The sequence below is a fragment of the Aureobasidium pullulans genome, assembly GCF_000721785.1.
Source record: "Aureobasidium pullulans EXF-150 unplaced genomic scaffold scaffold_28, whole genome shotgun sequence".
In the NCBI taxonomy this organism is placed as follows: Eukaryota; Fungi; Ascomycota; class Dothideomycetes; order Dothideales; family Saccotheciaceae; genus Aureobasidium; species Aureobasidium pullulans.
In genome coordinates, this window is record NW_021941048.1 from 34,869 (window position 1) to 61,867 (window position 26,999).

General features: G+C 50.1%; 9 protein-coding genes across 9 annotated transcripts; 4 read left to right on the plus strand and 5 right to left on the minus strand.

The window, feature by feature from the left end:
- Positions 1–379: 379 nt before the first annotated feature.
- M438DRAFT_386249 (pectin lyase-like protein) lies at positions 380–3,786 on the plus strand (the record flags this gene model as incomplete). Its single annotated transcript, XM_029908985.1, has 4 exons — positions 380–586; positions 639–847; positions 898–2,192; positions 2,252–3,786. Coding segments are annotated over 4 exons (3,246 nt in total), but the record flags the coding sequence as incomplete, so codon positions are not given.
- Positions 3,787–6,516: 2,730 nt separating this feature from the next.
- Positions 6,517–8,154, minus strand: M438DRAFT_305144 (P-loop containing nucleoside triphosphate hydrolase protein). The gene is made up of 4 exons (XM_029902216.1): positions 8,111–8,154; positions 7,916–8,059; positions 6,845–7,864; positions 6,517–6,792 (listed from the first exon to the last, which is right to left on the minus strand). Exons 1-4 carry the CDS (start codon positions 8,145–8,147, stop codon positions 6,782–6,784), a joined length of 1,212 nt encoding a protein of 403 aa, XP_029756138.1. The 5' UTR covers positions 8,148–8,154; the 3' UTR covers positions 6,517–6,781.
- Positions 8,155–8,849: 695 nt separating this feature from the next.
- On the plus strand, positions 8,850–9,738 carry M438DRAFT_282645 (RTA1 like protein; the record flags this gene model as incomplete). Its single annotated transcript, XM_029901314.1, has 2 exons — positions 8,850–8,997; positions 9,050–9,738. The coding sequence occupies 2 exons, from the start codon at positions 8,850–8,852 to the stop codon at positions 9,736–9,738; spliced, it is 837 nt and encodes a 278-aa protein (XP_029756139.1).
- A 1,976-nt stretch (positions 9,739–11,714) lies between these two features.
- Positions 11,715–12,392, minus strand: M438DRAFT_255253 (uncharacterized protein; the record flags this gene model as incomplete). The annotated part of the gene is made up of 1 exon (XM_029899706.1): positions 11,715–12,392. A coding segment is annotated over one exon (678 nt), but the record flags the coding sequence as incomplete, so codon positions are not given.
- Positions 12,393–15,563: 3,171 nt separating this feature from the next.
- On the minus strand, positions 15,564–17,686 carry M438DRAFT_305149 (dimethylaniline monooxygenase (N-oxide forming)). Its single transcript, XM_029902217.1, has 2 exons — positions 17,403–17,686; positions 15,564–17,348 (listed from the first exon to the last, which is right to left on the minus strand). Exons 1-2 carry the CDS (start codon positions 17,437–17,439, stop codon positions 15,664–15,666), a joined length of 1,722 nt encoding a protein of 573 aa, XP_029756141.1. The 5' UTR covers positions 17,440–17,686; the 3' UTR covers positions 15,564–15,663.
- A 212-nt stretch (positions 17,687–17,898) lies between these two features.
- M438DRAFT_359147 (alpha/beta-hydrolase) lies at positions 17,899–19,370 on the minus strand (the record flags this gene model as incomplete). The annotated part of the gene is made up of 6 exons (XM_029907311.1): positions 17,899–18,168; positions 18,222–18,342; positions 18,392–18,581; positions 18,628–18,636; positions 18,682–19,100; positions 19,150–19,370. The coding sequence occupies 6 exons, from the start codon at positions 19,368–19,370 to the stop codon at positions 17,899–17,901; spliced, it is 1,230 nt and encodes a 409-aa protein (XP_029756142.1).
- Positions 19,371–20,148: 778 nt separating this feature from the next.
- M438DRAFT_282698 (uncharacterized protein) lies at positions 20,149–21,164 on the plus strand (the record flags this gene model as incomplete). The annotated part of the gene is made up of 3 exons (XM_029901316.1): positions 20,149–20,263; positions 20,319–20,394; positions 20,465–21,164. 3 exons carry the CDS (start codon positions 20,149–20,151, stop codon positions 21,162–21,164), a joined length of 891 nt encoding a protein of 296 aa, XP_029756143.1.
- Positions 21,165–21,466: 302 nt separating this feature from the next.
- Positions 21,467–21,823, plus strand: M438DRAFT_327088 (ankyrin; the record flags this gene model as incomplete). The annotated part of the gene is made up of 1 exon (XM_029903156.1): positions 21,467–21,823. The coding sequence occupies one exon, from the start codon at positions 21,467–21,469 to the stop codon at positions 21,821–21,823; it is 357 nt and encodes a 118-aa protein (XP_029756144.1).
- A 302-nt stretch (positions 21,824–22,125) lies between these two features.
- Positions 22,126–25,191, minus strand: M438DRAFT_339266 (uncharacterized protein; the record flags this gene model as incomplete). Its single annotated transcript, XM_029904199.1, has 4 exons — positions 22,126–22,576; positions 22,625–23,594; positions 23,646–24,086; positions 24,135–25,191. 4 exons carry the CDS (start codon positions 25,189–25,191, stop codon positions 22,126–22,128), a joined length of 2,919 nt encoding a protein of 972 aa, XP_029756145.1.
- Between the last annotated feature and the right edge of the window lie 1,808 nt (positions 25,192–26,999).

A 26,999-nucleotide genomic window follows, 5' to 3' on the forward strand; every position in this document is an offset into this window, starting at 1 on the left:
TAAAGGAAATTGAACTCCCCTTCTGATGCTTAGATCTAACCTCGGGTCGCACAGCATAATCCTTCGCGTTCAGAGCTTGCTGCTTGATGGCCTTTCGAAATCATGCTCGCAGATGACTCCTTGCCAAAGGAGATACTGTTCAATCTCGCTAACAAGAGTCGGCAAATTTGCTCATGGTCACATAGACGCAATCTGGTGTGGATATCCTCTGGCATATATAGGTAAATGATCCGTCCTGAGTTTGAAATCTTGCACGCTCAGTCCTTCCATCGCCATGAGAAGCCTTCATTTTGTCCTGAGTTGGCTGCCTGTGGTATGGAGCCAAATGGTAGAGCTCCAGGGAATGCCGCCCGGGTTGCCCTCACCCCCTCCTTCCTATATGGTCGACAATCAGGGAAACACCTTCGGAGCCGCGCCAGATAAAGGCGTACTCAATGGACCTGTCACTTCAATCTTTAACGACCTGAACAGAACAATCAGCAATGTCACGGATGCCGCGGGCAAAACTCTGGATCATACTCTGAACAGTGTTCTCAATCGTCGAGCTTCAGGTTACTGGTTGGCAGAAATGGGTGACCAAGGACAGGTACAGTCTCGATCAAAGCCTCACACCAGTTATCACGCACTGATTCTTCCAGATGCCTTACGCACCTTCGGGCTACAAATTCTTTCGCGACGTCACCGAGTATGGAGCCGTGGGCGACGGTATCACTGATGACACTGCTGCGATCAACAGAGCTGTTAGCGACGGAGACCGATGTGGTGAGGGATGCGGCTCTACAAGCGTTCTAGGTGCCTTGGTTTACTTCCCACCTGGTACATATCTGGTCACCACTCCTATCATCCAGTCAGTCTCATGTTTTCAAGTGTGAACGGACGTTGCTGACTTCGCTCAAGATACTATTATACTCAATTTGTTGGCAATCCTCAAGACCCTCCTACAATCAAAGGCTCCACGAACTTCTCTGGCATAGCTCTGATCGATACAGACGTATACATCCCGAAAGCAAACGGAGATGAATGGTATATCAACCAGAATCAATTCTACCGCCAGATTCGCAATTTCATCATCGACTTGACACAAATGCCAAATGACATCGTCCAAGGAGATCAGACATATGTCCCTTGCGGCATTCATTGGCAAGTAGCGCAAGCAACTTCTCTGCAAAACATTGTGTTCAACATGCCAGTCTCTGGTCAAGTAGTCAACTCTGGAAGTAACAGTACCAAGGCTGTTGGCATCTTCCAAGAAAACGGATCCGGTGGCTTCGTGAGCGATCTCACGTTCAACTATGGAAACATTGGTTATCGTGCCGGCTCTCAGCAGATGACAGCACGGAATCTCGTCTTCAACAGTTGCTTGACAGCAGTCAGCTCAATTTGGAATTGGGGCTGGGTGTGGCAAAGCATCACGGTCAACAACTGCTATCAAGCTTTCGATTGCTCGAACTTTGGAGGCATCGACGGCCAAGGAACAGGCTCAATGTCCATTATCGATTCGCATTTCAACAGTGTTCCATACGCTATTGGGTTGACTGCTGGCGGGCCATACCCTGCACTGTATCTCGACAATTTGCTCGTGGATGGACCAAACTCGCATCAGATCGTTTTCTATTCTGGAAATGCAGATTCCCTTCTGGAAGTCACCCAAGGTGATTCGCTGACTGTGAACGGTTGGGCCATGGGCCATCGCTTCCAAGATATCAACGATGAGGGGAACAACACTCATGGCTACATCAGTCCCAACCCGAAGCGATCATCGTCCTTGAACTCCAACAACAACCTGTTCGCTGTATCTCGACCTCAGTATGCATCTCTGGGATCTGGTGATGTTGTCAATGTGCTGAGCAAAGGAGTCAAGAATGATGGCACTGGAGATCAGACTTCTTTGATCAATTCCATCCTCTCAAGCTCGGTCGGCTCTCTTGTTTTCTTTCCCGCTGGCGTTTATATCGTCAAGGGTACTGTTGAGGTTCCTGTCGGCTCAAAAATCGTTGGTTCTGCTTGGTCACAGATTATGGCTTCAGGATCTTACTTTGAGGACGAGACTGACCCTAAAGTCATGTTTCGTGTGGGCAAGCCCGGCGATTCCGGCACGGTTGAACTCTCTGATCTGATGTTCACGGTTCAGGGCGCCACTGCGGGTGCGATCTTGGTGGAGTGGAATGTTAAGGCAACGTCTCAGGGATCTGGTAAGCAATCCGCCGTACATGTGGAAGAGTATGCCACACGAAGTGCTGACAGATTTTAGCTGGAATGTGGGATTGTCACTTCCGCGTCGGTGGAGCTGCTAAATCACGCCTTCAGTTCAAAGACTGCCCTAAAGGTGCTTCAGATGTCGACCCGAAATGCATTGCCGCTTCTTTGTTGATGCACGTTACCAAGCAGTCATCTGGTTACTTTGAGAACATTTGGGGTTGGACTGCAGATCACGACCTCGATCTTCCTGTGGAAGGTAACACGACCACATCTACCCAGCTCAACGTGTATGCCGGCCGTGGCTTCCTGATTGAGTCGCAAGGACCAAGTTGGTTCTACGGCTCATCTGTGGAGCACAACGTGCTTTATCAATACCAACTCGTTGGAGCCAAGGATATCTATCTTGGATGCATGCAAACAGAGACACCATATTTCCAGCCGAACCCACCGGCTACCAAGCCATTCACCATCGGAAAATTCACAGAAGATCCCACTTATCCGATGTGTGATAGCTCTCAGGACAACTGTGAAGAAGCTTATGCTTTGAGAATCCTGAACTCCACAGATATCTTCGTCTATGGCGCCGGTCTATACAGTTTCTTCTTCGATTTCACACAGGGCTGTTTGACGACGGAATCTTGTCAACAGCGTCTTGTTGAGACGAGTTACTCACAGGGAGTATGGGTTCTAAACCTGTTCACGAAAGGAGCTATTGAGGTCGCCAGCCCTTTGGGTGGTATTCTGCCTGTTTACTCGAATGACACCCAGGAACAGTACACCACTGAAGTTTCAGTATGGACTCCTCTTGGTGATACAGGTGCAGATATCGGCGGATATGTCCCGGGAAACAGTTCTGATGGCGTTACAACCGATGGTAATAATACCTACGTCTTCATTGATCCCAGTGTCTGGACCGAGGAAGACCCTACCATCCAGTGTCAACCACCGTGTACTTTCATCCTTCCGCCTTTTCAGCTTTCTACCACTACAACCATCACATTCCCGCTTTACACCACTTCTCTGAATGTAGCTTGGACGACCACAGTTACCTATACCGACACAAGTGGCCGAAAAACCTCTTCCAAGACTGTCACGCGTACCGTCCAAACCACCACTCTCACAATTCCTGCTGTTACTACCACGGCCATTCCATACTGGGAAGTACCTTTTCCCAATCCGACTGCCAAGGATCCCAACAACACTGTGATATATGTGACAGAAAGTATACAGCCTTCGCCATTTGTGATCACCGATGATCCGAACCCTGAGAGAAAGAGCGGCGTAACCCATCCTCTCAACACCCAGACCATCACTCCCCCGCCTTACCCTTACTCTTTCACCACTCCCAATCAAGAGCCTACGCCAACCAATCGACCCTCTTCAACGACAACCTCGTCCTCCAGCGGAGGCGCAGTCGTGACACACCGCACATCGTCTCACACACCAACGCTTGTCACCATCCATACAGGCCGACCTTCCCCGACCTGCAGAAGTCTGTTCGGTTGTGGCACCCGCTGCAAGCTTTTCTGTCATGGGCCTTGTCTTCTGAATTGCACCCCTCACAATACCGATTGGCCTGACAGCAACGACCCTGAACCACCGACTCCGCCCCCAGGTCCACCTCCAGGCAGTGAAGAATGTCAGGAGGGAGATGAAGGCTGCGGAGATGACGAGGAAGAAGACGAGAAATGCGATGCCTCTCTCAGTACGTCAACAGGGCTCTGTGCCAACGGAAATTTCCCTTTTTACAACCCTAGCTCAGGTACTGTTGATTGCGGAGTGGACAGTGGTCTTCTCGATTTGCTCGGGGGCGACGATGCAATCTTCTCCTGTCAGAGAGTTGCAGATGAAGATCCAGCGTCAGCAGAAGACTTGATCAGCGCAGCTCAAAGCTGCTGTGATAGTGGCGATTCCTGGCAGCCACTAGGCAAAAGGTCCGATGGCTTAAACATGTTTGGACTCTTGCCGAGAGCACCAAAGCCAAAGGCAGCTTGTCCTAATCCTCCGGCAGTACCTTACTACAAAGCCAATCCGCCGTTCAATGGTATATGCCACAGAACGTACACATGCGATGGCGATCCTGTGACTGGCTTTCCTAATGTCTGTGCAAATGCACGATCGGCCATCAGTTCGAGGGGAAGAACGAGTGTCCTGACGTACAAGGCAAACGCCGACTTCCACGATACCGAGATCTGGGCTCAGGGTAAATATGGTTGGAAAGGTTCTGTCAGCGTTGACTATGCTAACAGGATTCGGAACGGCGATGAATTTCCCAAGACCGGTTGGGGGTTAATTGGCTGTGAAATCGAAGAATATCCTTTTGGTAGTGGGCATCCAACCAAAAGCAAACCAAGGACCAACGTCATGAACACTCGTTCAGTCAACAGACTTATATATCGCAGTGAGAATGGTGGAGCAGGACGAGACCTTTCGAACTTCTACAGGACCGCTGGAAACGACGCTCAAACTGCTCTCGGAATAGGCCCTGGTCTGAGCCCTTTCGAACTGGCCGATGGTCTCATTTACTGTAAGTATTCGACATCCAAGGACAGAGCTCAAACTGGCACGCATGATACCAAGTCAAGAGCTTTCATCACTAAGTTGTAACCTAAACATGGTACACTTGACTAACATGTTTTAAGGTGTCGATTTTAAGAACACTCCCACCACGAACGACGATGCCGGTTACTTACTTGACTCTACAGCCCACAACAGATGTGCAGAGCCTTATGGTGAGTTATGAATACCCTTGGTGCAATTCCGCACGGGGAGGACTAGAGACCAACTTACCGTTTCTAGGAATCGAGTTCACACTGGCCAATCAAGGATACACTGGACCTTTGCCACCAAGGACCATCAGGTATCAGTTATGGGATCCTTGGTTCGATGTCGTCGCTGGAAGAAAGACACAAAAAGTCGTCAAACGCGTCCCAAACGAACCTGACCAACTTATGGACCTTCCACCACAGTACTGCCTTCATCCTTCACCCGGCACAAAGATATGGAATGAAGCCTTGGGTGGATGGGCGAATGATGACTCAAATGGTGTCGAATATGGCGAAGGCAGTCCAAGATCTGACCCTGGAGTGAATGGCATCAACCTCAGATGCTTCGACGTCCCAGGTGGAAATCCTGTTAAGCGTGATCTCGCTGCTTCCAGTAACGAGACAACTCTTGACAAGAACACGTGGGAGACGAGAGATGAGCAACACCATGGACAGGACTCCTCGTCGAGTGGGCTTGATGGCCGTGTTGTCCAACATCTCAGAAGCTTGATTGGACTAGCTGCAAACAAGCTTGGAAACTGGCATAGCGGGCTTGCAAAAAGCGGTGTCCAAGTGTCCTCCAGGAGACGTACTGATGATCAACCTCGCATTAAAGGGCGTCAAGCAGTCGCTAACGCCCTCGGGCTTGGATCAGGTGGCTCATTCACAGATGGCTCTGTCTACAAACATTTCGTCTGCCCGAATGATGACTATGATCCTTGCGCCAACGGTGACTCTGGATGCGATTCCTCGTACGCCATGGGACAGTACGCCGACTTTGATTATGTCAGTCTTGACTCCAAGGTATACACCGGCCCGACGAGTGGCCTGGGGACATCGACCGGTACTGTGTCAGGACCCACGAAAGAGTCGTCAACCACTACAAAGACCAGCTCAATCCCCATCTCCGTTGTCACAATCACAACCACTCTGCCAACTCCTACTCACACCCCACCCCCGCCAACCACAACGACAACCTATGTCACGGTGGACAAACCTCCTCCCCATACCACGGTGGATGTGCCTCCTCCCCCCACCACTACCCCACCAATATTCTCATACAACAACGACGAATATCCCGGTGAATTCGAATTCTACTTCCACAGCCAACAGCAGCTTGGTCCGAATCACGAGCCATTCAAGCTCATCACTGGACTCGCCGGATTCGAGCGACCCGAAGGCACTGACTGGGAAGTGTGCCGCATGAATGGTATCAATCTTGTGTCGGAGAAAGAAACTTACGTCGGAGATGCAGAAGTGCCGGAGATGAAGTCAAGCATTGCCACGGTTCGTGCTTATGGAGACACTTGTTCGTACGCCGAGACGCAAAACGAACACGATGCTGATGAAGGAGATGTGGTGGGTAATCTAACTTGTCCGAAGTTGGGGGATGCTACCTGTATCAAGGGGACTGATCATGCTACCGCGTGTTATACTGTTTTCTTCACTTCTTTGGTTTTGTGCTCTTGGAATTAGCATGATGGAGTTGCTTGGAATGGAAGGGATGATGGTATTTAATCTGGGTTTGTTAGTTAGCTTTGTATACACATTACCGTTCTCTCGATTTGTAGTGGTTTAGGTTCGATCGACCACTACAAGAGAATGATTTCAGGACTTTGAACAGTAGTAAGAGCGTTGTGAGAAGTCGAGGTTTTCCGCTCTATCTCGATAGGGTCACTGCAACAGTGACGGTTTATGCAGTTCTAGCGTTACATCATCTCTTAGTAGTACCTCGCGGGCTAACGAGTCTATCCTAAGCTAAATTTTTCTAACTTAGTCGAACAGAAGGTAGTAGTAAGATAAGGGCGCTTATACGCTTAGAAGAGGTCTAAGAAGCGAATTAGTAACTACGACATCATAGAACGCAGAAAAATTACTACCAGCAGAGTTTGTCGGCATCTTCTCTATTTGAGTGCCGTAGAACTGCTCAATTTCATGCATCGTGCGCAGTTCGTCAGCGGCCACGAAGTTGATGGCGACACCCTTACGTCCGAGTCGACCGCCACCGTCATGTCCGACACGGCGAATGTAGTCCTCTAGGTTGGCTGGGAGATCATAGTTGATAACAAGAGGGACCTGCTGGACGTCGATCGTATTGGCGAGCATGTTGGTAGCGACCAGGACGTGAGAGCCAGAAAAGAATTGCCTCATACTGTTATCACGCTGGGGCGCGTCCATGTCACGGTGTATAGCCGAGACAGCAAAGTCGCGGGCAGTAAGCTTATCGGTAAGCCATTCGACCTTCCCACGAGTGTTGCAGAAAATCACCGCCTGTCTGTTGGTGATGGTCTTGCGAAGATCGGAGAGGCTGTCGACCTTCCAGTCTTCTTGTTCGTTTTCGACGGTAACGTAGAAATGTTTGATACCTTTAAGGCAAGTCTCGTACTTCTCAATTGTGATGCGGACTGGATTACGCATGAACTCAGTGATGACCTCTAGCACGTCCTGAGGTATGGTAGCGGAGAAGAGAACGACCTGGGTGGTCGTGCTCTGACAAAGTATCCCGAAGATTTCGTGTACTTGCTCAGCAAAACCGCGGGATAATATGGTATCGGCCTCGTCGAGCACGATCATCTTTGTGTTGTCGGTACAGAGAGCACGGCGGTGAATCATGTCATGGACACGGCCAGGGGTGCCAACGACTACTGACCATCGCCCATCCCGAAGAGCCTTTGTATCATCCTCTATGCGAGTACCACCAATGCAAGCGTAGCATTCAACATTTGTAAAGCCACCGATAGTAGCAATGACCTTCTGAATCTGATGTGCACGTTCACGGGTTGGGGCAAGGATTAAGACCTGGCATGCCTTAATATTGGGGTCGATCTTTTGAAGGACGGAGATAGAGACGGCAGCAGTCGTCCCGGAACCAGACCGCGCCTGCGCAACAACGTCCTTGCCTTTCGACATCGTGAGCATGAGTCTAGCATAAGATTGCGACTTGTACTCACCCTTTATGGCTGGCATGATAGCATGCTGCTGGAAAGCAGACGGACGCTCGAAACCATACGCGTAGATTCCACGCAGAAGGTCGGCTTTAAGGTTCATAGCATCGAAGGAGTCGGTGGTCTCATCGTAGTTGGACTCGATGTCAGCTAGGAACTTGTCAACAACGTGCAAAAAATCTGCAAAATGTATATACTTACCAGCATCGATGTCGTCAAGTCCTTGTCCGTCGGCCATGATTGCGATTCAATTGCGAAGCTTACTAGCGCGCGCAGTGAGCGGGGAGTGTAGTGTGCGTCTAGTAGGTGGAGGTCCGTCGATTAGTAAGCGGCTCTCTCCCGACAGGGTCGCTGCAACGTTGACGGTTTGCGCAATTCTGGCGCTACATCATCTCTCGTCGCATCGCGAATACGGTCAATACGACGAAAACTCAAACGCATCCTCTGCAGCAGCAATTCCTCCGACTTCAATTTGTCTGCCACTCAACACGCTTGATCTCGGTTCTCCTTCCCAGGTGAAAACCACTATACAATGCACATGCGTTCACAAACATGCACTTGATAGCCATACCGTATATACACCGAGCTTCATCGTGTTTCATCTTCCGGTATACGCCGTATTGAAACCGATGGTGGGCCACTTGTCTGCAGCATAGCTGCTGCGCAACCTGATTGTCAATCTCGGGATACGATGTAAGAGATGTTGGCGCCGCAGAAGACGGGGTTTGTTTGCATCAGGAGGAGGTGATATATGCTCCATCGCTTTTCTTCTTCGTCCAGCGTTCTACTCTCACTCTCTTCGTAAAGCACACTCCTTTATGGTTATTGTCGTCAACCCAATCAGTTCCAATCTTCCATCTGCGACTTTGCTAAGAATCTGAGAACACATCCATACGAAGCCTTCTTCGACTCCATCATTTCGAGACACCCATCCTCGACCATGGCTTTCTCATACTACGAATACCTGCCATCGAAAGCAGCTGCTATCATAGCCTGCCTCATCTTCATCGTCATCACCATTCTGCACACCTGGCAACTCTTCCGCACACGAACCTGGTTCTTCATCCCCTTCGTAATCGGCGGTCTCTGTTAGTGCTCCTCCTCATCCTCCCCTCAACCGTCTTGCTGACCCACCGACAGTCGAAGTCATCGGCTATGCCGCCCGAGCCAAATCCGCAGATCAACACCCAGACTACACTTTGATGCCATATATCCTACAATCCCTCTTCTTACTTCTCGCACCCACCCTCTTCGCCGCAAGCATATACATGGAACTCGGCCGCATCCTCGACCTCACAGAAGGCTCCTCCCGCTCCATAATCGGACGCAAAAAGCTCACAAAGATTTTCGTACTAGGAGATGTCCTATCCTTTCTCGCACAAAGTGGTGGTGGTGGAATGCTAGCTCAAGGCAACAGTTCTGGAAACAAAGTCATCATCGGTGGTCTGGTACTGCAACTGCTGTTTTTCGGTTTCTTCATGGTCAGCGCTGTGGTGTTTCATAAACGCATGAGTGCGGATCCGACCACGAAGGTTATGGCTATGCCGTTGCCTTGGAAGAAACATCTTACGGCGTTGTATGTGGGTAGTGGGTTGATTCTGGTGCGCTCGCTTTATCGCTTGATTGAGTATATTCAGGGAGGCAGCAGTGGGTATATTGTTGAGCATGAGTGGACGTTGTATGTGTTTGATGCGGTGCTGATGTTGGGAACAATGGTTGTGTTCTTCTGGATCCATCCGTCAGAGATCAGGGCGTTGTTGAGGGGTGGAGATGCGATGCAGGGGTGGATGCCGTTGAGAGTGCTTGCGCCATTGCAATCGGGGGTGTGATGGATGTCCGGCGAAGATATCAGTCGACATTGAAGGTTTAGTCGTTGCGAGTCTGAACAAGTAGATGTGGCCAATCTCGAGGCATGTTGAGAAATGGGTGGTAGTGTAAGAAAATGTGCGTCGCCCCAATTTCCGAGCCTGCGTCTGCGCAACTACTCAATTCACACTTTTGAAGAATTCCTTTCGTCAGTGTGGATGGTTCTATTCTGCACTCCATGTTGGGTCCACGTTATCCTGCACCACAACCCATCCCAAATCAACCACACATCAAATGCATCACTGAGAAACACCATGAATCCCGAACCACGAGAGTTACCTTCCATTGAATCTCCGTTCTCGTCACTGACATCAGCCCAAGGACAATTTTACAAACGAATATGTATGGTGAGCGGGAAAGAGAAGCAAGGGCCAGACCTACATCATTCATCAGAGCTGTGGGTCGAAATATTGTGACGGCACGCTTTGTGATTGTCTTGTTTAGAGTGACTTTGTTGTCTCGTTTGTCTGATGGAACTGACTCCACGGTATTCCACGCTGGCATCATTGCATATAAGGAGACAGAAGCATCTTCTTTAAGTACGGGCCTGATACTTCAATGGTGCAAGAGATGAAATTTGATGAAGTAAAAGAATAATATTGATAAAATGATATACCATGTAGATGCAGAAAGTTAAAACAGTGAAGAGAAGTCTATCTAGCGTGAAGTAACAAAGGAAAAAGGATCAAGTCTCCTTGCCAAAAGCAGCGAACTTGCCGCCCAGAGTGGTGTCGCAAGGGAACTGGACGATATCCGGGTTCATCATACCGGTATTGGTACCAGCATTGCTTCCAAGAATCTGGGTGCCATCTGGGGCATACATATTCATTTGGAAGTTACCGACTTCTGCTCCGTTACCAAAGATGACTCTGATTGGCGTGTATGTGTTTGCAGAGAGGAAGAAGGCGAGCGTGACAGGGGTGGGGGTGCCTTGGACATAGGTCTGCAACATATTTGCATTTGCACGTGTGTAGCCAGACAAGGCATTCTGACCAATCCAGACGAGCGTGATGTCATCAGCTTGAGGCAAGTTGATGCTGTAATAGCCAGTACCGTGGCCTGCAAAGAGATAGAAGACGTGGTTGAGAGTCAGGACGCTGGCCTGGGCGTATGTGAGGGCTTTGCCATAAACAGTAGGTGCAGTGTTGAGATAGTTGTACTCGCCCATGTATGAAGCAGTCTGGATGGCGTAAGGAGTCTTTGTCTTGAAAGACTCGGGCTTGAAGGCAGGGTAGCTGGTAGTGCCTTGCAGGTTGGAGAAAGTGTTGGAGTACAATCCTGCCAAAGCACCCTTGTTTCCGCAGGTAGTGGCAGGCGTGGGGTAGATGACTTGGACAGTACCGGTCTTGCCAGTACCGGTAGGAGCGATGGTCTGGGTTGCGATAGTAGACGCAGTACCCGATTCAATGGCGGTAGTGACGTAGGTGGTGGTAGTTGCAGCTGTGACCTTTCCGGGAGTCTCGACGATAATGGTTCCTTGAAGACCGTTGATCGATGTGACAGTTGTAGTCGAGGCACCAGTCCATGCAATAGTGGTAGTTGTGAAGGTGACAGTTGCTGCGACAGTAGAGGCACCGAAACCAGCATAAGAGGCAGGAAGCCATGCCATGTCGACATTGTAGTTGTCCAGCTGAGGTGTGCGAGACGAACCAGTTAGGTTCTTGAAGTAGCAAGTGTTGCCGAGATAAGCGAAACCAGAACATCCGGGGTAGGCGCCGCTGTCGCAGATAGCGAAGCAAGAGTAGAAGTCAGGAGTGGTCTGGTTACCGATATCGTTAGAGTATTGAACATCGTAACCGCAACCAAGAGTGTAGTTGACAGTGTTGTAATCAATCAGAGCATCGCCGGCCTTGCCAAGAGATGCACAAGAAGCGCCGGTGCCGGTGGGTGCGGCAGACCAAGTGACACTGGTCAGACCTTTGTCTTGGGGATAGAGAGCATATCCGTATGAGTTGGTCAGGTTGTAGACGGTACCATCACTGCCCTTTGCGGTTCTGTAGGTGTCGTAGTTTTGGGCATCCGAAGTGCTGAACAAATAACATCCCATCATCTGCGACTGTCCATTCAGCGTCAAGTTGAAGACGTTGAAGTAGTTGCAAGGTGAGTAGGTCGAAGCCTTGTTGCTCTGAGCAGTCGACTTCGACTTTGCTGTATAGGCGGTACAAGCAGCGCTGCACTGTGTAACATCGTATGTCGAAAAGTACTGCTGAGCCAAGTAGATACCGCTGCTGTAAGCAACCGCATCAAGAGCATTGGGACCTTGGAACGACGAAACGGAAGCGGGAGCAGGGTTGAGGTTGTAGCCATTAGATCCTTGGATGACAACCATGAAGTCCTTACGGTACTGGCCGATGTTGGTGGCAGTCGAAGCATCGACAGAGCTGCCGTAGAGTGCGCAAGTGATGGTCGCAGCAGCGTTGGGACTCGGGCAAGAGTCATCGGGAATGAAGACAGGCGTGCGCTCGAAGTAAATGTTGAAAGCATTGCAGTCAGAGCGGGCATTGCAGTAGGCAGCACATGCGCTAGTGTTATAGGAAGAGAGCTGTTGGTAGCCGAGATAGTTCGGTGCGAAAAGACCACCGAACTGTCCAGTGAAGCTAGTGCTGTAACCGGCGGGAGGATACCATTGTGCAGCAGACAAGGCAGCCAGGGTTGAGTCGACCAAGAATTGAGTGGGTGTGTTGGGGTTAGGGGCGTAGTTGTAGAGGATTGAATTTGGGTTGGAGCAAGTAGTGGCTGTTGCACGCTTGACTTTGGTTGAGCTTGACTTGGTAGAGGTTGACGTAGATCGCTTGCTGGAAGTTGAAGTGACCTTCTTGACCGAAGTGCTGACCTTGGCCGAAGACGAGGAAGCCTTCTTTGACGAAGTAGCCATCTTGGATGAGGAAGATGACTTTTTGCTGCTGGAAACAGATGCTTTGCCCTTGTTAACAGTGGCTGACTTCAAGAAGCCTGCAACATAGTTCTTGCCAGCAGCGATGGCGCTGCCAGCTGAATTCTTCATCCAACACGTGCCTGAGCCGCTTCCGTTATCACCACCGACATACGAGAAAGCAACGCATCCAGAGGTGGTATCGCAGATAGTCATACAATCAGTGTAGGAGTTGGTGGCCGACTTGCTGGTGAATGAGCCGACATTGGTATCCGAGGAACACTTGATGGTGTACACCTTGCCCTTGGAGTCGGTGATATCCTTGTTGTTGACAGCAGGACAAAGGTTGGTCGCAGCAGCGGAAGATGAAGAAGTCTTACTGCTGGTGGAGGATGATGACTGTTTCGTCGAGCTGGTGGCCTTCTGTGTGCTCAAGGTCGTGGGTGCTTTGACCGAAGAAGATGACTTGCTCGATGACTTGCTCGATAACTTGCTGGAGCTGCTCTGTGCACTACTCAATGACTGCCTGGAAGAGGCAGCCGATGATTTGGATGCGCTGCTTGACTTGGCAGAGCTCGATGACTTGGAGCTGCTACTAGCCTTGGCAGAGCTTGACGACTTCTGAGAAGAAGAAGACGACCCCGAAGGCACCATAGTTGCAGCATGGCGAGAACTCAAGACCGAGACGATGGAGGAGGCAGTCGAGGCTGTGTTGACTGACGATGTGGATGATCCGGTGTTACTGGCCGACTTCAATTGCGGCTTAACCGAGTAGACTTTGCCGAAGTCAACATCCTGCGCTTCGGCAAGAGCAGACAAACCCACAAAGAGCGGGATGGCGGTGTCGATGAAACGCATTTTGGGTTGTTGGAGATTGCTAGGAGATCGCACCGTACGGGGGTACTGTATGGCGAAGCATAGTTATATATGAGGCGAGTTGACCAGAACGCCCGAATGTTTCAGCGAAAAAATTGATAGTGAAAGCCGTCCCCACCGGTTCTGGTATCGCATCGTCGGTGAATCAGTAGATAGTTTGCTGATCACGTACTAAACCACTTGGCTGGGTAGATGCTATGATGCCAGAGAAGAGGTTCGGGCATGTTGACGTTGTGATCTAGAAGACCGTTAGGCCGTGGCGTCGGATTTTTCATATCACCGTTGTGCCCTACACAACGTCCTGCTGTTTAAAGGTAGTAAGGTCTTAGACTTGTGTGATTTGCTAGGGATATAGCACAGCCTACCTTTGCTGTTCAGCATGTACCGGTGTTGTAGCATACTACAGAAGAATTCATTGCGTCGACTCAATACAGATCTGAATACGGGTAACACTTTTCTTACCTTCAAGCGCAACCAGACCTACACTGTACATGAGTTCTTATCCAGAGGAGACGGTTCAGACATCTTCGGCAAACAGAGTTTGTTCCCCAGGTTACCTGCCTTCTGGCCCTGCAGTTCCCCACAAGGGGTCTGATTCTGGAAGATGAAGTCTGCCCGACGTCTAGAGCAGTAAAACCGTTAGAAGGATCCTGTAGTAAGAGCTTCTTCGGCATACGGCATTACAATGGCCGAATCGTAGAACTGTCGATCGCAAGACGAACAGAGTCGCTCACGATCCACAATTGCATGAACCCGTCCGTGTACAATACCGAATCGGAGAGCGGTTGGAATTCGGCGTCTGGTATTTGTCCTGCATGGCGCCCCATTAGACGTGATAGAGTATCGATATAGATTGGCACTGTCGTGGCGTGCAGTTCCAATTTGCTTGTCTTCGGTACGTATCTAGGCGTGCATCACGCCAACTTGCACGCGGATTTCGAATTGAACAGCAAAAGACATGTCCATGCGTCTGCAACATAAGAGTGCGAAGAATGGTCGAAAGCCATCGTCGCTACGCTGTCGTTATAGAGCATTGTCGGTCGAGTCCTGTATCGTCTTGTCATCCTGACCCATCTCTTAACGTTGTTCCAGCGCTCGTTACGATGGTTCTGATCGGCCGGCTTGCGAGCGGAACGCAATGGAGATGGGAAGGTCGAAAGCGGGAGAGGCTCGATGCGTGTATATGCTTCAAACTGCTTTCTCGTGTCGCACGACGCCTCTATCACATTTAACGGTCAGATGCTTTCGCACGTAAGCATTGGCGTCCGGCTGTCGGCGATGCTCGAACATGCTTGTAATGCTCGTGAAGCGTTCTGACGACGTGCAAGTACCAATCGCTTGTATATCAGGAGAGGGGAGCCCTTGAAGTTGCGCTTTCCAGTTTGCGAACGAGGAGAACAATGCCAAGACCCCGAATCTGATCACATGACATTCCACGGTCGAGTCGTGAAGCTGCTTACCTGCGCACACTTTCTTCAACAAGGGAATACATCTGACCAAAGAGCCATCGCAATTTGAAGTACTTTGTCCTTTCGATGCCTCTCCAGATTCACCTCGACGTCATTAGTCACAAGATTCCCGCCGCGTCGATGAATTTCTGTCCTCTCAACCTCATGGCTACGGAGTACAGCAGGGAACACAACTCCAAACCGTCAGCACTGATGCGACATCCTATCCAGGAAGTCTAGAGTGTCTGGAGGATCTTTGAATTTGCGACATGCGCGGTTTGACGTCTCGCTGTCGGCACAACGCACAGAACAAGGCACTTTCCGTCCTGTCACCTGCGAACGAGTCCAACGGTCAAGATATAAAGTTTGGCAAGTAGTTAACCAGCAGCAGATGAGGTCGCATACTCTCACATGTCAACACGTGGTAGGTGGTGGCCCCTAGAGTTCTAGAGCAATTGCGCGCTGTTCTGTAATCGCCCTATCTCGCTCTAGCAGCGAGTTCTGGATGGCATCTGCTTAGGCTTCAGCCTTCAACGGGGGAGCCTACTCCAGATAACACGGCGGCTCTGACCAGATCGCTCACAAATATCATGCACGCAAGTAAACCTATTCATGGACTCAGTAGATCTGCACAGCTACGAATCCACATAGTTGTCCATTGAGTTCGATGCCGGCTCATGCATAATCCAACACTATTGCTGCTTCTTTTGCATCTCGCTCCACTCACCAACGACATCCTTGTAGTCCTCCGGTCTATACGCCTCAAAGATCTCACTCATCCATCCTCCTTTCCTCTTTTCTTTGATCCCCAAATCTCTCATCAACATGTCCAGGTAGGGCACAGCATCAAACACAAAGTCCGGAAACCTGGCTCCATACCCACAAGCATACCTCCATCTTCCGAACCTTGAGTGTAGCAGGGCGGTCTTCCCGGCTTCAAGGGTTGAGGAAGGCAGACGCGAAAGACTGTTGGAGAGGTACGCGGTTATCCATAGTGCTTGAAGGTAAGCGCAGAGGGGCGTGGAAATTGTAGTTATCATGCCTGCGAAAGCGATGTCGTTGCCCTCTAGCATGTGCTTGGGTGGTGCCATGAAGCGGTGTAGAGTGAAGGGCTGAGTCGTGTCGTCGGCGGAAGTGTCGCCACCGGGAATAGGCGTCTTGGGCTGCTCTCGCAGCTTCGGGAAGCGAGACAAGACCTCTGCGTCAGCTGCCGCGATGTCTTTTTGCGAGAACATCTGCGTCGCGTTACTAGGCAGCCCGAGCTCCGCATCCATACCTTCAGGAGAAAACTTGATCGGCGGACGTGCTTTCCACCCAGTCGCGCAAACAACAGCATCAGTAACCAGCTCCGTTCCATCACTGAGCCTCACAACACCCTCTCCTAACCCTTCAACATCAGCCAAAAACACCTTGACTTTCCCCTCCCTCACCAACCCCAAGAAATCACCTTCGAAATTCAAGATCCCCAATCCACTCCCCGTCCAAAAAGCCGAATGTCTAGGTTTCAATTTCATCGTCTCTGGATGCCTATCCCACCCCATCAATGCATTAGCATCGGAAGAAAGAACCCACCAAAACGCATCCACCGTCTTCCTGCCCAACCACGACGTATGCAAATGCTTTCTGATCGTAGAAAAACCATCTTCATCGCCCCAGATGCAGGGGGAAAGCCAGGTCAAAAAGCGTCGATGGACTAGTTTTTCCAACCATGCTTTGAAGGGTGTTACGTGGGGTGGTGCCATCCAAGTTGGTCCTTGGCCTGAGGAGCGAATGACGAGGTTTACAGGTACGTCACGGGTGGCGCAGGCGTATGCGACATCCCAGGCTGATTTTGAGCCACCGAGGACGGTCACGGAGGTGGACTTGTTGAAGAGATGGGAAGTGTGTTTGTTGAAATCGCGAGAGTGGATTAGCAGGCCGTTGGATTTTGTGAAGAGTTCTGCGCCGGTGAAGGAAGGGATGAAAGGTTCGGAGGTTAGACCGGTGGCTACGACAAGCTTTCTCGTGGATAGCGTGGCCAGGTTGGATGAGTCGGTGGTCAAAGTCCATCCTTCTCCATTCGAATTCCTAGAGGCTTCGAGCACTTTGGTCTCGAATTGGATGCGCGCGTAAACTCCAGTCTTTTTCGCATAGTCGCTGAGATAGCGATGGATCACATGTCCAGGAATGTGTTCGCCAGGCTTGACTCCGTAGGTCTTTGTGTCCATCGGGAAGTCCGGATATTCGTATGTACCGAGCATGTTATTGGACTTCAAATCCGGATATTGGCGTTCTTCACTCCATACTCCACCCACAGTCGACTGTGCCTCGAGAACAAGGATTGTGGCATCAGGGTTGACTTGAAGATACGTGGCAGCGACAGCAAGGCCATACCAACCTGATGAAATTCAGTTGGTGTTTGCTCAATGTTGAGAGTGCTGCGTGGGCTTACCTGCTCCAATGACCACCAGATCGTAAGTGCCCTGCATGTCTGGTTCAATACAAGAGGTAGTCTCCGATTTTCTGTGACAATGGGAGGAAGACAAAGAAAGACAACACTTTCTTCAAGAAAATAGAAGGATTCTTGAAGGATTCGCGATTATATTGACCTGCATATGCTCGGACCGTAACGTTCCCGCCATGTTGATCACTGCTGTCATCCTACAACTATCGCGGCTTTTCAGATGGCCACAAGGTACTCAAAGACTCTTGACCAGCTTTTGGTCTGTACTTCTTCAGATGCGAACGGATAAGAAGTGAAGGTAGAATGACTGCAAAGTCATGATGATTGTTGGTAAAAGACCCCTGATCGGCACTTGCCAAGACTCGGCTAATATTACTAGTCTTCCTACGATGCTGCATCAGACAGCAATGGGAACCGGTGAGTCGCCGGCGACGTGTTCCGGTTATAATTGGCCAATCATGGCCTTCGGGAGTGGGTGTTGTTCTCACTCCGAGTCATCAAATCCAGCAGCTCCACGACTTTCCTGCACAAACTCTTCAAGATCCTTCAAGAACGCCTCAGTCTGCTCAACAGCAGCAAAATGTCCGCCCTTTCCGTGAGCACGGAAGAAGCTCAGATTACCTGTAGTTGCGGCCCATGATCTGGGAACTGGGTACAACTCATGAGGGTAGTAAGAATAGCCGAACGGCTTCGAGGCGGGTATCTTGTACTTGGCCATGTTGTGCGGGTTGCCGTTGACGCCGGGCGTGTAGAACTACGAAGAGATTGTTAGCGTTGGAGCCGAGGATCAGCTTAGTAGTCACTTACGATGCGGTATGGCCAGAGACATGTGGCAGCACATTGAGTGAGCCAGTATAGACTGACGGACTCAAGAATCAGGGACATAGGTGGGTCTTCTTCAGTCCAAGCGAGGTATTTTTCACCGATCCTAGATTTTGATGAGTGCTGAGCATGCCAAAAAGATTCATAAAAGTTACCAAGCTAGCAAAGCGACAGGGTTACTTGAGAGCACGAAGCCGATTGTGCTCGGCTTTGTGGCATGTTGAACGGCATACGAACTGCCGGTCCTGAGGAACTCGCGTCCCCTCTGCAGACCTTCCTCCTCGGTTGCAGAGCAGTCCATGTTGCTTATGTCATCAGGGCAGTATTCCATGATGCAAAAGTTGACTTGTCTTGTCAGTATTACAATAGTTAGTTTCGTCCTGCAACTTACTGTGGATAGCTGTGAATGTTAGCATGGCTCTGAAAGTAGTTGCATATCACCTACCTTTGCACGTATCATGCTTCACAGCCATGACTCTGGCAATCTTACTTCCAACATCTCCACCCTGCACCATGTATCCATTGTCGAAGCCCAGGTTGAGCATGAGCTGATTCATCACCCTTGCGACATCCTCAATTCCGAATTCATTGTCGACAGGAGGAGGGCTTGAGAAAGCGTAACCTGGGAGAGATGGTACGATGAGGTGATACGGTAGATCGTCGGCCAGGTATCTCTTGCGTAACTTGTCCAGAGTAGGAAGAAACTCCAGAAAGCTGCCTGGCCAGCCATGAAGCAACATCAGAGGTAGAGCATCTTTCTTCCTCGAGAACATGGCCACGAAATGGGTATGGAAGTTGCCGAACTTGTCGTCGATATTCATATGGAAGTGATCAAAGGTGTTCATGTATACTTCATACTTACGCCTGGACATGATTGAGATAGAGCTGTTTTGACGAACAGTTCAACACTCACCAGTCGAACGTGTCTCTCCACTCTTTGATGGCCTTCAGAAGCCAGTCGTATCGTATGCCAAATTTGCGGTCCGCATCTGGCAGACTACTTTCGTAGGTCTGACTTGCGATGGGTGTGATGCGCAGTAGTGCTTTAAGCTGCTCGAGACTGTCATCCGAGATACGAACTGTAAAGGGCGTGACATTGGAGTTCGCGTTAGGCAAGGCGACTGAAGAGGTCATCTTGAGATGTTGCGATGTTTGGGAGTCCAGGGTCGATCGTTGATTTATGCAGAACAGATATACTCAATGTTGCAAGTTGCTGATGAAGCGACCCCGCTTGTTTGACGCAAGCAACCGTGGAAGGCACGCCGACAGGATCTTGATGCAGTCAAGTCGCGACTCCCTTGCCAATGCATTTGTTTACGAACGCAACATTAGTGCTTACGCTGGAGCTACAGCATGACGCAGAGCAATTTCACCGTAATCTCTCACAATCACGTTCTCAACCCAACAGTCTTTACAGTCTCTCGCAAATTCTCCAGAGATGTCTTCCGCAGCCATGCTTGTCGGTCCCTAATCGCCAATTTTCAATCACCTATCGGCCTCCAGCAACCCAGTAGCTCGAGGTTTCAGGATCGGTGTCGCGTTCGCAAAGCAACTTCGTAGCAAAAAATGGAGGTTGTTGCAATTGGTTGCCTCAACCATCTTGTCGTTGTCTATACATGTGGTGCAAGCAGACGCGGAAAGCGGAGGTTGAAGAGCTAGGTAGGTACCTTCTCAGACAAGATCGGCGAACTATGGCTGAGTAAGCTGAGAAGGCTTGGCCGGCCGTTATAGCCGTCGTATTCCCGCAAGAACATCATCATCCCAATCCCGCTCCTTTAGAAGCCAATCATCACTGTTCTTCTTCTGGCCGGGCTATTCAATGCTCCGCGGAAGGATTGCACCATGTTCCAGCGCTGGCTTATAAGAAGACCGGTCGCGCATAATGAGGCGACTTGAAACAACATCGACCGCAATGGATCATCAAGGGGAGAAAGCATCTGCGCTGGCAACAATCAAGAACTTTCGCGATATCTCAAGCTTGATCAAGACAGTTAAGCCAGGATTGTTGTTCAGAAGCGCTCACATTGGTATGTGTCATGCGCGTGTTGTCGTCAACACTTGATAGCTAAACTTGCATCGCAGACGATGCGTCTCCGGAGGACCTGGACGCTCTACGTGAGCAATATCGCATACGCTCCATCATTGATTTGAGAGGCATGTGAGTTACACCCGCTCAAAACGTCTTCGGTGCATGTTGACATTATAAGGCAGCCATGGCCTATGATCAGTACGGTGCTGCTGCCTGGCAAACAAGACACCGACTTTGCGCTCCAATATCCAGAGAAGATAGCTCATACCAGCATACTTGGCCTCAACAACCACTATATCGACTTATGTGGTCCGCAATTTGGCAGATTTGTGCTCAGTCAGACTGGTCTGTGGGAGAGGACCAAAGGCTTGGCTCACATTGCCATCTCACCGGCGACTGGTATTAAAAGCTGGCAGAAAGTTACCAGTGCGAAGATGTCCAAGGACCGCATGTTTACACCGAAAGCAATCATCGACCATTCGTTCCCACAGGTCAGAGCTGTGTTTAAGATACTGGCAGACCCATCATCATACCCTGTCTTGATCTTGAACAAGTGGGGCAGTGAGATGGTATCGTTGATTGTTTCAATGACTATGCTTTTACTCCATGCAGATAGGCAAAGCATATATCTGGATTATGCGCAAACCTACCAGGCACTGTCTGGGGTCAGGCAGCAGAGACTAGAAGAACTCAGAGCGGGATCTTACCCCGACGATTGGGCCGAGCCACTACCGAATTATGTCAATGCTCTGGAACAACATCTCGAAATGAAACACGGCGGCATCGAACAGTATCTACTGACAATTGGCCTCAGCCGATCTGAAGTTCAAAGCATCAAGGCCATCTTGCTTTCCGGCTCGAGACTGTCAGAGAAGAACGGGTGGCTGATTGACGTATGATCGTTTCTTGCGGTATCAACACAACCACGCCCCATGACGTTGAAGCACGAGCGGCCAAGTGCATGAAAAAATCGCAATGTCTGATCTTGCCTTTGCGGCTGGCTTGTAGCCCTGTACACAAGGCAGCGACGCGATGACCCTCACCCGGCTTGGCAGATCATGGCGTCAAAGGCTTGATATAGCGCCTGCTGCCTACACATTTCGTATCGCAACTCCTTCGATAGATCCGACTCACGCCCACCTCGACTGCAGCACAGCCCCGCCCCCCTCTTACCCGAAGAGACGGGAACTACCCCTGCACCATGACTCTTTCCAGAAACGCAAGTTTGCTGTATGATGCTGCTTCCAAAAATCAATTAGATGAGATCGAGGAACTGGTTACCACTGGCATCGACCTGAACGCGTCGACCGGAAATGAAGGCGATCAAGGTACAGCCCTGTATACCGCATCAAGCAAAGGCCATCTCGAGACAGTAAAACTCCTCCTTTCCCACGGCGCAGACCCAAATGCTCGTGGGGGTCGATTCGGCAACGCGCTACAAGTAGCTTCAATCCACAACACTCCAACCCACACGGAGATAGCAAAACTTCTCATCTCTCAAGGCGCAGACGTTAACGCTCAAGGCGGAAGCTTTGGAAACGCGAGCAATCTCTCATGAGCGCCCGGATCTTGACTTCCATCAATAGCTGTGTGATTGATGTGTTGCAGTTCAATCGACTCGCCAGCAGGTCCCGCAACAGATGTCTGGTCTTGTTCCTCGTCTTTGAGTAGAGCACCGACCGGTTCGGTTTCTACCATTTCGATACCCCATCTCTCATTGCCAGCAGAATCTATAAATGGACCCATCTTGACTCTGTGATGTGCTGCAAGAGGTGATGTTTTCGAGAACAAGGCTTGATACCATGGCTTCGACGGCGGTGCGCTTTCCGACCAAGCTAGGAGTCGATCGCTCGCATAGACCTAGCCGAGTATGCTGGCTAACGTGTTGACATCCCTAGGAATCGCTTTGTACTTGTGGCGATTCGTGGTGAACATGATGATGGTGACAAAAATCAAGAAGACCAGGATCGACATACTCATAATGACTGCGACTGGTGACATGAGCAATTGGTCGGTTGGTACACTGATTGTGACGTCGATCTTAGACGGAATGTCCTTCTCGTATACATATCCCGTCCAATCAGCGTCCCAAGTGATGTTCCAGTTTGCAAAGTGCTTGAAGAAGATGCCAAATGTCGTACTGGCATGTTCCGCAAGTATTTCAGGATCGAGTAGTGCTTCTCGGCTGTCGTTGGCAAGATGCAACATGGAGTAAGATATGAGATCGACGTTGAGCCCAGGATCTTGGAATCGGAACCAAGCTCCTTGTTGACCGGAGTTGATGACAGCGTCCCAGAATAGATAGCCCCAGCTTGATTGGGTTCAGCAAAGGTCATTTTAGTGCATCCAGGACACTCACCTGGCATTCACTCGCACCGCGTCCTCGAAAGAGGGATATGTTCCGTCATCATCCCACGTGGTTGTGTCACTAGTGATATTCTTCTGACTGTAAGGCCACGACCAAGCTTCACTTACATTGCGCAACGTGCCGATTATCTCGTAGTCGTACACAACACCGGTCTCCATGTCGATTGTGACGAGTGACTTCGCTGCCTCAATCCGCGGCTTACAGCTGACAGCGCTCATCTGTGGTGCCTGTTGCCATACAAATAACTCTTGTTGTGAGTCACCATTTGGTGTGTAGAGACCTTGAATTGGACGACCGTGAATCCAGGTGGATGTTAGCTCCGATCCATAAGCGTTCGACCAATATCCAACGACAGCGTCACCAATCTTTCCCATTGAGTCGTTAGCGCAACAATTTATCGATTGCAGATCAAGTGTAGCACTGGAGAAATTCTTCAATGTATAGCCAAGATCCAGTATCAATGGACGGTTGGTATCATTCCACAAGGAGACACCATTGCTTATCGGGCTGTGCAAGAAGTCGAGCTCTGTAAGCCACAAAGGCGGGTCAGACGTGTAGTTCAGGGAATGGCAATCCAGAGAGGCCTTCAATCCTGTCGTTTGAAGTGTCAGGTTACGGATTTGCGTGTTGTTGTTCAATGCACCTCTAGCATATCGAATGTCATTGTCGATGCCGGACAGATCTAGGGGAAGAAAACTCCAGGTGTCTTTGCTCCATGCTGGGGTGACTCCATGTTGCGTGATCTCAGTAGTCGCACTGTAAAGCCAGTTCTGCAGAGAAACATCGTAAAGCTTAGGTATGAAAAGACCCCGAGTATCATTCGAGCTTAGAAGGGTATGATTCCTTCCGCTCATACCTGACTCGCTTGGAGCGGTCCGAATCTTCAGGCCACGGGACAGATCAGCCACACGGCTGGTATCTCTCAGTTCTCTGTACCAAAGAGCAGACATGCTAACCGTAACTTGGAATGTCAGCAAGATACCGATTGTCGTGGAGATTCCGAAGAACTTACAAGCTTCACTCGCAAAAGCTCCGACACCTAAAAGTGCAAGCAACCAGTGCGAAGATTTCAAAGCCTTGAGAGAGACCAATGCAATAGGTGTATTATGGTACTCAACCGATATAGATTCGGAAAGTTTTGCCGGTCTTCCCATCATCGCGACAAAAGGCTGGTATTTTTGCACAGAATCTGTGACCATCGCGAACCATAGCTTAGCGCCGATAGCCAAAAAGGTTGGAACGATTGTATAAGGTGCAAGAGTCGCGGTCGTTTGCGCTATGTGCAGCTGTAGTTGATAGGCAACAGACGTCTGATAGAAACCCGTACTGGAAGAGAGACGGTACAGCACTGCAAGACCTGCAAGAAGGGAGAACAGGAAAGACGTCAACAACGCACCGACTGGTAGTCTAACGACTGCCGGTCGTGCGTCATGAATTGCCGGAAGCTGTTCAGCTGCCTGAGTGTTAATGTTGTTTCCTGTGTAGGAATGCCGACACGTACCCTCGATTAGCCTTTTGTCTGAATTACTCATGACAAAGATCTGGCCTCTGGTAACGCCGAGCACGCAACCTTTTAACCCGGACGACAAGGTTTCTTGCGATAGCTTATCTGAATTGCATAACAACTCCCTCAGAACAGGATCTCCTAAAATCAAGGCAGCAGTAGACTCAATCTTCCCGGGTTCTTGGCTTAGATTCAGGGGCCTTTGCTCAAGACGTGTTAGATACGCGACTCCCGAGATCAGAAGTCCGGAGCAGAGCAGCAAGACGGCAAGTGGGAAGCCAACATCTTCACTAGCTATGATCCTAGCTTTTTTAACAGTCACTTTCGCATCTGGCATGGCAAACTCTCGGTCTACGCTTTGCGTCCAACTTTCCAGTAACTTTTCTCCAAAAGATTGTTGGAACATCGCTTTCATGTCAGGTAGCAGGCTTGTCAGGTTCTGTAGTTTGCGAGGATCTTCGTTGTAGCGATGGCCAGCAGCGATGGCTGAGAGAGGGCCGCCATACCAAGGTCCGTCAGCGTTGTTGTAAAGTGAACCAGGGTTACGCCCAAATTTTTCCGACCATCCAGAGGCAAAGAACGCTTGCTCTATTGAAGACAGATTGAGAGCTTCTTCGGAAAGTGGTCTGCGAGTGCGGTAGTAGTCGTCTACGTCAAACATGACCGTCACGGACGTTTGGTTGATCGCCACTGTTGCATCTACCTTGGATGAGAAGTATTTGCTTGAACAAAGCAGTAGTTCCGCATCGAATCGTGGGGTCTTGGCAGTATACGGATCACCGACCACCATATCCAGAGCTGTACCAACGAGGGCCATGCTGCGGCCGGCGCAAGTCTCAACACTTGCATCTTGTGTTTTCATATCTGATGAAAGATCCCGATATGGGGAGGGAGCCCACCAACCTCCGCCCTCAGATAGAACCTTGTTGTAACCAAGAATGGCCGAGAAGACGATTGAGCATCCGTCCTTTGAAGAAGCCTCAAAAGTCAAATTAGCCAACAGTTCACCGAACATGTCTCGGTAGGTATCATTGCCGGTCATGGTCAAAGACATTGGAGCACAATCCAATTCTGCTTGGTACACATTGGTCTGACTTGACCAATTTTGCGCGGCAAACCCTTCGAATACCGGGCCTAAAGGAGGATTGTCGAGGGCAGAAGGCCAGAAAGGAACAATTGCATGGTCGGTCGACAACCAAGCTGAAGTCGGCTCGTTGAGTAATGCTGCGATAGTCGTTCGAAACACAATCAGGTCAGATGAATTGGATGTTACCCCAGGGTCTGAAACCCGAAGTGTGCTGAAACTGGTGGGAGTCGTGAAGCGAATGGTGACTGGCGAAAGAAGTATTGCTGACAGCGGAGATACGACAAGCAGAGCGGCAATATTAACCACAGAAGCGCACAGAAGAGACCAGCTGCGGATTCCGTTGTTTTTGTTCTTGCTCCATGCGTCAGCTGGGTCGTTCCACCAAGCTCTAGAAGGCAAGCATATCGTATGAACTGCAGATGCTCCTTTTGGATTTGACAATCGAGCGAAGCATTCAGTCCGACGCACATCGTTGACCAGGGTAGCAACTAGTAACGAATAAATAGTTGCGACCAGAGTTGGCAAAAATCTCCATTCAAAGAATCTCGTAGCTGAGTCGTCATTGTCGCCAAGCCCCTGGTTTCTGAAGGAGGTGATGGTCAGATAGAACACAAGAGCACTCAGTAAGACAGAGGTTCCGGTGAGAAAAGCAAGGTAGGGTAATCTAAGAGTAAGTGGAAGCCAGTCATAGAATTCCTGTGACTCAGATACGGCTGCAGCCTCTCGTTTGCTGGAAGGTTTTCATCGCTGTATCCGTTCTCTGTTTCGCGTTCAAGTATCAATCGACTCTCTGGCTCGTAGTTCGACTGTGCTATGGATTTTGGCGGTGTGTGGCTGTCGCCGTCCTCATACGCGATCATTCTGTAGAGGAAGGTGGCTTGTTCTTTATCCTGTCGAGCGGGGATCTGAACGTGATGTGTGGGCTCATCATCAAGATGTAAGAATGCGACACATGGTGTCAGTTCCTAGCTGCAGAGCTAATCTCACATTGATGAAGAGGCTGAGGCCAAGGCTGAGCTTCTGTGCGCTGCTTGACCGGTGATCCTGCACGAGGGCGTAATCATCAATCATTGGCCTGCTCGGACTTCAATAATTCTACCTTTGGCTGACACAGAACGGCAGTGTACATCGTATAGAAATGCCGCTCTTGCTTGTCAAAATGACGCTTCCTCGGACCCATTGTGATCGCGACGCTCGGTCATACAATTGTTGTTCGTGAGAGAGATGTCCGGCTCGCGATGAAGCAGGTGGAGGGGAAACAAGACGCGACTGAGGGGGCATAAAGCTTGGCCGGACAAAATTCGACGCTCACCGCCCGGCATTTCGGCTGACAGAATCACGACCCTGTTTCTCCAGCTCGCAACTTCGCCATCCGGTGAATTCGTGTCTATCAAGCACGTAGAGGGTCAAGAGGTGACTATGTTTCAGAGGAGGTAACAGGATGATATGCAATACAATTCTCCTGTTGCACGCCATAGAATGTTACCTTCGCCGAGCGTGACACGGATCTCAATAGGCAAGTGCGACCTCGCGAAAGCGATGCCTTGGCTAGCAGGGAGTGTCTGCGTCTGCTCGCTTTATCTCACACACAGCGATTTCTCGGTGAAAGCTATCTCCATGTGTCGCATTGATCTGCATGGACGTCTAGAGCAGGATTCGGCCATTGTTGCACAGCCGACTACGGAGGGTTACGGGATATCGGTCTCTCAGGCACACAATGTTTGATGGTGGCTCACCCTGTGTCTGACCAGCAATGATTTCCTCAGACTGCCCCT